General features: G+C 39.3%; 2 protein-coding genes across 5 annotated transcripts in view; one reads left to right on the top strand and one right to left on the bottom strand.

Moving 5' to 3' along the window:
* The window catches only part of STRN (striatin), a 117,220-nt gene that overhangs the window by 57,391 nt on the left and 47,705 nt on the right, over positions 1-12,124 (bottom strand). For all 4 annotated transcript variants that reach the window (XM_036872834.1, XM_036872835.1, XM_036872837.1 and 1 more), the window contains exon 4: positions 7,138-7,216. In XM_036872834.1, coding sequence (XP_036728729.1) covers positions 7,138-7,216 — 79 coding nt within the window. The remainder of the gene's footprint in view (positions 1-7,137; positions 7,217-12,124) is intronic.
* On the top strand, positions 7,654-8,859 carry LOC118905884 (annexin A2-like). Its single transcript, XM_036872838.1, is given in 2 exon segments — positions 7,654-7,924; positions 7,927-8,859. Coding segments are annotated over 2 exon segments (1,014 nt in total). The 5' UTR covers positions 7,654-7,665; the 3' UTR covers positions 8,682-8,859.

The raw sequence follows: 12,124 nt of genomic DNA, 5'->3' as shown, positions 1-12,124 counted from the left end.
CGTGCTCCGCAACAAGAGAGGCTGCGATAGTGAGAGGCCCGTGCACCGCGATGAAGAGTGGCCCCCGCTTGCCGCAACTGGAGAAAGCCCTCGCACAGAAACGAAGACCCAACACAGTCAAAAATAAATTAATTAATTAAAAAATTTTTTTCTTGGATTGCTCACTATGATAACCACTAGTCATTAAAAAAAACCAAAAAAACAAAATAAGCACTTTAAGAATTTATTTATTTATAAAAGGAAAATGCATAAATCACATTTAAGACCAAAGTGAAAACCCATTTATTAAATAGTAATGAAGTCTCTGGAGACTGAATTCAGCTGGAGACGGAACTCACTGGAGACTGGAGCTCATGAGGGCCTTTGGGATGACTGTGGTTCAAGTTTACAAAATTTTATTACATGGTTCACCGCTGTACTTACTATGAGGAAAGTAGAGTAAAGTTGCAAAAAAAATCTAGTAACTTTGAAAAACTGAGACTGGAGGAGCGACTGGTTCAAGACGGCGGAGTAGAAGGACGTGCGCTCACTCCCTCTTGCAAGAGCACCGGAATCCCAACTAACTGCTGAACAGTCATCAAGAGGAAGACACTGGAACTCACCAAAAAAGATACCCCACATCCAAAGACAAAGGAGAAGCCGCAGTGAGACAGCAGGAGGGGCGCAATCACAATAAAATCAAATCCCACAACCGCTGGGTGGATGACTCACAAACTGGAGAACAATTATACCACAGAAGTCCACCCACTGGAGTGAACGTTCTGAGCCCCACGTCAGGCTTCCCAACCTGGGGGTCCAGCAACAGGAGGAGGAATTCCCAGAGAATCAGACTTTAAAGGCTAGCGGGATTTGATTGCAGGACTTCGACAGGACTGGGGGAAACAGAGACTCCACTCTTGGAGGGCACACACAAAGTAGTGTGCGTGTCAGTACCCAGGGGGAAAGAGCAGTGACCCCACAGATGACGGAACCAGACCTGCCTGCTAGTGTTGGAGGGTCTGCTGCAGAGGCAGGGGGTGGCTGTGGCTCACCGTGGGGACAAGGACACTGGCAGCTAAAGATCTGGAAAGTACTCCTTGGCATGAGCCCTCCAGAGTCCACCTTTAGCCCCACCAAACAGCAGGTTTGGCAGGCTCCAGTGCTGCGTCACCTCAGGCCAAATAACCAACAGGGAGGGAATGCAGCCCCACCCAACAGCAAACAAGGAAGTTAAAGTTTTACTGAATTGTTCCCACCAGAGCAAACCCAGCTCTACCCACCACCAGTCCCTCCCATCAGGAAGCCTGCACAAGCCTCTTAGATAGCCTCATCCACCAGAGGGCAGACAGCAGAAGCAAGAAGAACCACAATCCTGCAGCCTGTGGAACGAAAACCACACTCACAGAAAGACAGACAAAATGAAAAGGCAGAGGGCTATGTACCCGATGAAGGAACAAGACACAACCCCAGAAAAACAATTAAATGAAGTGGAGATAGGCAACCTTGCAGAAAAAGAATTCAGAATAATGATAGTGAAGATGATCCAGGACCTCAGAAAAAGAATAGAGGCAAAGACCAAGAAGATGCAAGAAATGTTTAACAAAGACCTACAAGAATTAAAGGACAAACACCTAGAAGAATTAAAGAACAAACAAACAGAGATGAACACTACAATAACTGAAATGAAAAACATACTAGAAGGAATCAATAGCAGAATAACTGAGGCAGAAGAACGGACAAGTGACCTGGAAGACAGAATGGTAGAATTCACTGCCACAGAACAGAGTAAAGAAAAAGAATGAAAAGAAATGAAGATAGCCTAAGAGACCTCTGGGACAACATTAAATGCACAAACATTCGCATTATAAGGGCCCCAGAAGGAGAAGAGACAAAAGACTCAGGAAAATATTTGAAGAGATTGCAGTCAAAAACTTCCCTAATATGGGAAAGGAAATAGCCACCCAAGTCCAGGAAGTGCAGAGAGCCCCAGGCAGGATAAACCCAAGGAGAAACATGCCGAGACACATAGTAATCAAACTGACAAAAATTAAAGACAAAGAAAAATTGTTAAAAGCAACAAGAGAAAAATGACAAATAACATACAAGGGAACTCCCATAAGGTTAACAGCTGATTTCTCAGCAGAAACTCTACAAGCCAGAAGCGAGTGGCATGATATACTTAAAGTGATGAAAGGGAAGAACCTACAACCAAGATTACTCTACCCAGCAAGGATCTCATTCAGATTCAACAGAGAAATCAAAAGCTTTACAGACAAGCAAAAGCTAAGAGAATTCAGCACCACCAAACCACCTCTACAACAAATGCTAAAGGAACTTCTCTAAGTGGGAAACACAAGAGAAGAAAAGGACCTACAAAAACAAACCCAAAACAATTAAGAAAATGGTCATAGGAACATACATATCGATAATTACCTTAAATATGAATGGATTAAATGCTCCAACCAAAAGACACAGGCTTGCTGAATGGATACAAAAACAAGACCCATATATGTGCTGTCTACAAGAGACCCACTTCAGACCTAGGGACACATACAGACTGAAAGTGAGGGGATGGAAAAAGATATTCCATGCAAATGGAAATCAAAAGAAAGCTGGAGTAGCAATACTCATATCAGATAAAATAGACTTTAAAATAAAGAATGTTACAAGAGACAAGGAAGGACACTACATAATGGTCAAGGGTTCAATCCAAGAAGAAGATATAACAATTATAAATATATATGCACCCAACATAGGAGCACCTCAATACATAAGGCAAATCTAACAGCTATAAAAGAGGAAATCGACAGTAACACAATAATAGTGGGGGACGTTAACACCTCACTTACACCAATGGACAGATCATCCAGACAGAAAATTAATAAGGAAACACAAGCTTTATATGACACAATAGATCAGACAGATTTAATTGATATTTATAGGACATTCCATCCCAAAACAGCAGATTACACTTTCTTCTCAAGTGCACATGGAACATTCTCCAGGATAGATCACATCTTGGGTCACAAATCAAGCCTTGGTAAATTTAAGAAAACTGAAATCATATCAAGCATCTTTTCCAACCACAACGCTATGAGATTAGAAATAAGATACAGGGAAAAAACGTAAAAAATACAAACACAGGGAGGTCAAACAATACGTTACTAAATAACCAAGAGATCACTGGATAAATCAAAGAGGAAATCAAAAAATACCTAGAGACAAATGACAACGAAAACACAATGATCCAAAAACCTATGGGATGCGGCAAAAGCAGTTCTAAGAGGGAAGTTTATAGCGATACAATCCTACTTCCAGAAACAAGAAAAATCTCAAATAAACAATCTAACCTTACACCTAAAGGAACTAGAGACAGAAGAACAAACAAAACCCAAAGTTAGTAGAAGGAAAGAGGTCATAAAGATCAGAGCGGAAATAAATGAAATAGAAACAAAGAAAACAATAGCAAAGATCAATAAAACTAAAAGCTGGTTCTTTGAGAAGATAAACAAAATTGATAAACCTTTAGCCAGACTCATCAAGAAAAAGAGGGAGAGGACTCAAATCAATAAAATTAGAAATGAAAAAGGAGAAGTTACAATGGACACCGCAGAAATACGAAGCATCCTAAGAGACTACTACCAGCAACTCTATGCCAATAAAATGGACAACCTGCAAGAAATGGACAAATTCTTAGAAAGGTATAACCTTCCAAGACTGAACCAGGAAGAAATAGAAAATATGAACAGACCAATCAGAAATAATCAAATTGAAACTGTGATTAAAAATCTTCCAACAAACAAAAGCCCAGGACCAGATGGCTTCACAGGTGAATTCTATCAAACATTTAGAGAAGAGCTAACACCCATCCTTCTCAAACTCTTCCAAAAAACTGCAGAGGAAGGAACACTCCCAAACACATTCTACAAGGCCATCATCACCCTGATACCAAAACCAGACAAAGATACTACAAAAAAAGAAAATTACAAACCAGTATCACTGATGAATATAGATGCAAAAATCCTCAACAAAATACTAGCAAACAGAATCCAACAACACATTAAAAGGATCATACACCATGATCAAGTGGGATTTACCCCAGGGATGCAAGGAGTCTTCAATATACGCAAATCAATCAATGTGATACACCATATTAACAAACTGAAGAATAAAAACCAGATGATCATCTCAATAGATGCAGAAAAAGCTTTTGACAAAATTCAACACTCGTTTATGATAAAAATTCTCCAGAAAGTGGGCACAGAGGGAACCTACCTCAACATAATAAAGGTCATATATGACAAACCCACAGCAAACATCATTCGCAATGGTGAAAAACTGAAAGCATTTCCTCCAAGATCAGGAACAAGACAAAGATGTCCACTCTCGCCACTATTATTCAACATAGTCCTAACTACGGCAATCAGAGAAGAAAAAGAAATAAAAGGAATACAAATTGGAAAAGAAGCAGTAAAACTGTCACTGTTTGCAGATGACATGATACAATACATACAGAATCCTAAAGATGCCACCAGAACATCTAGACTACTACTAGAGCTAATCAATGAATTTGGTAAAGTAGCAGGATACAAAATTAATGCACAGAAATCTCCTGCATTCCTATACACTAACAACGAAAGATCAGAAAGAGAAATTAAGGAAACAATCTCATTCACCACTGCAACAAAAAGAATAAAATAACTAGGAATAAACCTACCTAAGGAGACAAAAGACCTGTATGCAGAAAACTATAAGACACTGTTGAAAGAAATCAAAGATGACACAAACAGATGGAGAGATATACCATGTTCTTGGATTGGAAGAATCAATATTGTGAAAATGACTATACTACCCAAAGCAATCTACAGATTCAATGCAATCCCTATCAAACTACCAATGGCATTTTTCACAGAACTAGAACAAAAAATCTAAAATTTGTATGGAGACACAAAAGACCTCAAATAGCCAAAGCAATCTTGAGGGAAAAAAACGGAGCTGGAGGAATCAGACTCCCTGACTTCAGACTATACTACAAAGCTACAGTAACCAAGAAAGTATGGTACTGGCACAAAAACAGAAATATAGATCAATGGAACAGGATAGAAAGCCCAGAGATAAATCCACACACCTATGGTCAACTAATCTATGACAAAGGAGGCAAGGATGTACAATGGAGAAAAGACAGTCTCTTCAATAAGTGGTGTTGGGAAAACTGGACAGCTACATGTAAAAGAATGAAATTAGAACACTCCCTAACACCATACACAAAAATAAACTCAAAATGGATTAAAGACCTAAATGTAAGGCCAGACACTATCAAACTCTTAGAGGAAACCATAGGCAGGACACTCTATGACATAGATCACAGCAAGATCCTTTTTGACCCACCTCCTAGAGAAATGGAAATAAAAACAAAAATAAACAAATGGGACCTAATGAAACTTAAAAGCTTTTGCACAGCAAAGGAAACTATAAACAAGATGAAAAGACAACCCTCAGAATGGGAGAAAATATTTGCTAACAAATCAACAAAGGATTAATCTCCAAAATATATAAACAGCCCATGCAGCTCAACATTATAAAAACAAACAACCCCATCCAAAAATGGGAAGAAGACCTAAATAGACATTTCTCCAAAGAAGACATACAGATGGCCAAGAGGCACATGAAAAGCTGTTCAACATCACTAATCATTAGAGAAATGCAAATCAAAACTACAATGAGGTATCACCTCACACTGGTTAGAATGGGCATCATCAGAAAATCTACAAACAGCAAATGCTGCTGAGGGTGTGGAAAAAAGGGAACCCTCTTGCACTGTTGGTGGGAATGTAAACTGATACAGCCACTATGGAGAAAAGTATGGAGATTCCTTAAAAAACTAAAACTAGAATGACCATATGACCCAGCCATCCCACTACTGGGCATACACCCAGAGAAAACCATAATTCAAAAAGACACATGCACCCCAGTGTTCACTGCAGCACTATTTACAATAGCCAGGTCATGGAAGCAACCTAAATGCCCACTGACAGACGAACAGTTAAAGAAGATGTGGTACATACATACAATGGAATATCACTCAGCCATAAAAAGGAATGAAATTGACTCATTTGTAGAGACACGGATGGACCTAGAGACTGTCATACAGAGTGAAGTAAGTCAGAAAGAGAAAAACAGTATCATATATTAACACATATATGTGGATTCTCGAAAAATGGTACAGATGAACCAGTTTGCAAGGCAAATATAGAGACACAGATGTAGAGAACAAACGTACAGACACCAAGGGGGGAAAGTGTCGGCGGGGATGAATTGGGATATTGGGATTGACATATATACACTAATATGTATAAAATAGATAACAAATAAGAACCTGCTGTATAAAAAATAAATAAATAAAATAAAATTTAAAACATAAATAAATAAATAGTAATGAAGTCTCATTTCCTTCTCACTTTGAGGAGATAAAAAATAGATGTAAGGAGACACTGTAATATTCTCTTCCCATCATCAAAAGAAATGGCTGGCATGCAGTCTGCTCTGGAAACCACAGGTTTAGACTATTCACAAGCAACCCCAAAAGTTTAAACCAGGTAGCAAATTTCATTTTACTGAGGCACAAATCAAAATACCAATTTCAAATGTGATATGCAAGGGTCAGGCACTGAGCTGGTGAGTGGGTCTAGCCCACTGCCTGACATCTGAACCTCAACCTAGCTTTGATCCCTCTTTATACTCTCAAGTTCACATTTTATAGGAGAAACTATATGTTAGCATAAAATTTACAAACTTGGGAAATCCAAGAAGTTCTTCCATCTATTTAAAATAAAGTTTAAAAACATAACACAAAAATTACATGATTAGACTTATATTAAAACATATGTATATTCATGTATAAAAGGTACAAGGAAAAGAGTAACTTTAAGGGTATAGAATTCTTTAAACTATAAATTTAAGCATATATAAATTAGAAGCTTTAAGCTGTACACTTCCTGATAAAGCTAAAATTATGGAGAGAGAACTTATTCTTGATAATTCTTACTAATATTTAATGAAAAAATAAATTCCTCCATAGGGGAAAAAGTATTTAATATGAAAAAGGAACAGTAATTCAAAGAAGCTTTTTCACAGCAGATACTTTCAAGAGATACTTACTGTCTGAGTAGTTGTCGACCTTGTTTCCACATTAACTGGCTGTTTTGTTGTGGCTGCACCTCTGTTTCATTACCTTCATCTGGAAAACATTAAATCATAAAAAAACTGACGTTATATACATTAGAGGGTATCTCAATTCATTAAAAATGTCCAATAAAAACTTATAAGATTAAGAACACTACACTGTAAGGTATGTTTTAGGACAATGGAAATTCTGTTTTTAAGTTTAATTTCCATAACAAAACTCTAATATAAATTCATTATTGCTACTAGATTTCCCTGAGAGTTTCAGAACTAAAATAAAGGCTTTTCCCCAATTTTTAGGTAACCTGAGAATTTTCCTTCAGGGCAACTCAAGTCATACAAGAGTCAAAAGTATTACGAAGCACCACATCAGAATTAGAACAAAATGCCCAGGAACGATGGTTCAAAAAAAAAAACAGCCCATCTGGTAAAGAGTAGATAGATAAGAAATAATCCCTGCTCTGCATCTGGCGACGCTCCACACCCGGCCCAGCTTCCTTCATAATGTCTACCGTTCATGAAATTCTCTACAAGCTCAGCTTGGAGGGTGATCACTCCACACCTCCAAGTGCATACGGGTCAGTCAAGGCGTACACCAACTTTGATGCTGAGCGGGATGCTCTGAACACTGAAATGCCCATCAAGACTAAGGGTGTGGGTGAGGTCACCATCAACATTTTGACCAACCGCAGCAATGAACAGAGACAGGATATTGCCTTCGCCTACCAGAGGAGGACCAAAAAGGAACTTGCATCAGCACGACGCCAGCCTTGTCCAGCCACCTGGAGACAGAGATTTTGGGCCTACTGAAAACACTTGCTCAGTATGACGCTTCCGAGCTGAAAGCCTCCATGAAGGGGCTGGGGACCGATGAGGACTCCCTCATTGAGTTCATCTGCTCAAGGACCAACCAGGAGCTGCAGGAAATCAACAGAGTCGACAAGGACATGTACAAGACCGATCTGGAGAAGGATATCATTTCCGACACATCTGGTGACTTCCGCAAGCTGAGGGTTGCCCTATCGAAGGGTCGAAGAGCAGAGGATGGCTCTGTCGTTGATTATGAACTGATTGACCAAGATGCCCGGGATCTCTGTGATGCTGGCATGAAGAGGAGAGGAACTGATGTTCCCAAGCGGATCAGCATCCTGACCAAGTGGAGTGTGTGCCGCCTCCAGAAAGTATTTGAAAGGTACAAGAGCTACAGCCCTTATGACATGCTGGAGAGCATCAAGAAGGAGGTCAGAGGAGACCTGGAAAATGCCTTCCTGAACCGAGTCCAGTGCATTCAGAACAAGCCCCTGTATTTTGCTGACAGACTGTACGACTCCATGAAGGGCAAGGGCACTCATGATAAGGTCCTGATTAGAATCATGATCTCCCACAGTGAAGTGGACATGTTGAAAATTAGATCTGAATTCAAGAAAAAGTATGGCAAGTCCCTGTACTACTACATTCAGCAAGACATCAAGGGCGACTACCAGAAAGCGCTGCTGTACCTGTGTGGTGGGGATGACTGAAGCCCACAATGGCCCGAGGGTCCAGGACGGCTGCTCCGCACTCCCAGCTAACAGTTCTACACAGTCAGCTTATGGCTAACAGCCCCCTTGTGCCCATCCCTGGGAGGATGACGTTAGCACTGCCCACCCCACCTGCTCCATCCTTAGTTTAGTTGCCTAAGCATTACGTGGCTTTCCGGTCTAGTCTCTCTTTACAGTCAAAGAAATGAACATTCCAAGGAGCTGGAAGTGAAATCTATGATGTGAAACACTTTGCCTTCTGAGTAATGTGTCATAAACATGAATAAACTGAATTTTTACTTTAGGAACAAGTAAAAAAAAAAAAAAAGAAAGAATCCCTAGCCAAATCTATTTCCTTCACTAGTTATTAAATGAAAACCTCAAGCATTCTTTTTTTAAGACCTTCTTTAGATGAAAACCTCCTAGGCCCTGTAAAGCTTCAATTCATCATTTGGTAGAAGCCGAATCTTTCAAAAAGATGATAAGGGACTTCCTTGGTGGCGCAGTGGTTAAGAATCCACCTGCCAATGCAGGGGACATGGGTTCGAGCCCTGGTCCGGGAAGATCTCACATGCCGCGGAGCAACTAAGCCTGTGTGCCACAACTACTGAGCCTGCACCCTAGAGCCCGCAAGCCACAGCTACTGAGCCCACGTGCCACAACTACTGAAGCCTGCGCACCTAGAGCCCGTGCTCCGCGACAAGAGAAGCCATGACAATGAGAAGCCCACGCACCGAAACGAGTAGCCCCTGCTTGCCACAACTAGAGAAAGCCTGCGTGCAGCAACGAAGACCCAATGCAGCCAAAAATAAAAAATAATAAATAAATAAATAAATAAATAAATAAATAAATAAATAAGCCTAAATCCTTTCTACACCATCCTCAGATACACTCAACTGCCTTTGCCTACTTTGGTAGCTAGTGATGTTACCAAGGAGTGGTACATCCATTCAATGGAATACTACTCAACAAGAACAAGGAATGAACTACTGACACACACCAACATATAAGAATCTCAAATGCATTATGCTAAACGGGAGACCCTAGATTCAAAAGGCCACATTCTGTATGATTCTGGAATTGATATGATTTTCTCAAAAAGGCAAAACTGTAGGAACAGAAAACGTATTAGTGGTTGCCACGGGATTAGAGTAGGGAAGGAGGGGTTAACTACAAAGGGTATTAGTAACAAGACTGTATGTGTTTATGAAAACACCAAAAAGGTGAATTTCACTGTATGTAAATTATACCTTAATAAAAAATAAATTAAGCCAAATCAAATAAGAATGCACCCTCTTTTTAAAAAGTGTATTCTTTTTTTTTTTTTTTTTAAAGTGTATTCTTATACTGAGATAAAATCTGACTCCCTGGGTGATCATTTTGTAATATATTAAAATATCAAACCACTATGTTGTATACCTGAAACTAATATAATATTGCAAGTCAATTATACTTCAATGAAAGAAAAAGAGAAAAAGAAAAAGAAAGCAAGGACTCAGTCCTGACTCAGTTCACCCAGCTATATGACAAAAACAGCAAGGCTATGACTGCTGCTTATTATATTATTCCACTGGATCATGACTAGGCTCCAGATGATTGCAAGGAAGCAAATGAAACCTCATGGAAATATAACCAGTCACAACACTTACTAAGAATGAAGACATTCAAAGACCTATAGAGCTTGAGGAGTCCTTATCTCCTTGGTAATGGATTTGAGGAAAACTGTTTACCCTAATTCTTTTATTAGATTAGTGTATGAATTAATGATCTAAGATTACATCTGCAATCATAGATTTAACCACACAAATATACAACAGGCTCTTTACTCAACATTGCCAAAATCTATTTTCCACTGTTTTAGAGAAATAATCAGTGGTATAGACTTCTGTAAGAGCAACAAGTTTCAATGCCTGCAAAGTAATTATAAAGACAGAAATCCTGATTCTGGATAAATTTCTCCGAAGTAAATTTTCCTTTCTCTATTAAAAAAAAAAAAAATCTGACTCTCTGGGTCACATGTGAACTTGTTTTTCCCCACACTTCCTTATCCAGGCTAAACACTTAGTTCTCTCAATGGTTAGTAAGTATTCATCAACTATCAGATTCATTCTTACCTTATCAAGTTCAAAAAGTGACATTATACAAAAGTGAGGATTTTAAAGTGGGTAAGAACTGAATTTCTTGGTAATGTTAAAAGTATCTGACTGGCACTTCCAGTCAAGTTGGAGTAACAGGGACCCAATTTACCCTCCTGCTTGAAGCAACTATAAATCAAAATGGTTAAGACATTGGACATCAGGCAACAGAGGGCAGCAATCCCTGAGAAAAGGGAACCTAACAAACAGGTGAGCCCTATGATTGTTCCAGCTTACTGCCTTGATAGAGTTTCCCGATCACAGCATAGGGAGGGAGAACAAAAATAATATCTGAAGAAACAGGGGCTGAAAAGTTCCAAACTTCATGGAAACTATAAACCCATAGATCCAAGAAACCCAACAAATCCCAAGCACGAGAAACACTGGGGGGGGTGGGGGTGGGTGGAACTACACCAAAGCACATCATAATAAAATTGCTTAAAACCAATGATAGAGAGATAAATCTTAAAAGCAGCCAGAGAAAAAGGTCACTCATATACAGAGGAATAAAGATAAGAATGACAGAAGATATCTCATCAGAAACAATGCAGGCAGCAAAATAAAGACTTTTTCAGACACACAAAAGCTCAAAGAATTCATTATCAGCAACCCGTATTACGAAATATGTTAAAGAAAGTTCTTAAGACAGAAGGAAAATGATACCAGAAAATATGGATGCACACAAAGGAATGATGAGCACTGGAAATATATGCTTTTTATGTTATTTAAATCTCTTTGAAAGAGAACTGACTGTTGAAACAAAAATAATAATGTAGTGTATGGTTTATATATATACAGAGAAGTAAAATATATGAAAACAATTGCACAAAGACAGAAAGGAGAGATGGAAGTACACTGTTAGGAGGTTCTCATACTACACATGAAGCGGTATATTAGCACTTAAAGACAGAACTCCAATAACTTAAAAACATATACTATAAATCCTAAAGCAACCAATAAAATAAGAGTTGTAGCTAATAAGCCAGCAAAAGAGATAAAAAGAAATCATAAAAAATACTACATTAGGGGCTTCCCTGGTGGCGCAGTGGTTAAGAATCCGCCTGCCAATGCAGGGGACACGGGTTCGAGCCCTGGTCCGGGAAGATCCCACATGCTACGGAGCAACTAAGCCCATGAGCCACAACTACTGAAGCCAGTGCGCCTAGAGCCCGTGCTCTGCAACAAGAGAAGCCACTGCAATGAGAAGCCCACACAATGCAACGAAGAGTAGCCCCCGCTCACTGCAACTAGAGAAAGTCCGCACGTAGCAACGAAGACCCAATGCAGCCAAAAATAAATAAATAAAAT

This window comes from Balaenoptera musculus, chromosome 13 (assembly GCF_009873245.2).
Source record: "Balaenoptera musculus isolate JJ_BM4_2016_0621 chromosome 13, mBalMus1.pri.v3, whole genome shotgun sequence".
Taxonomy (NCBI): Eukaryota; Metazoa; Chordata; class Mammalia; order Artiodactyla; family Balaenopteridae; genus Balaenoptera; species Balaenoptera musculus.
This window is presented reverse-complemented; position numbering and strand designations above follow the sequence as displayed.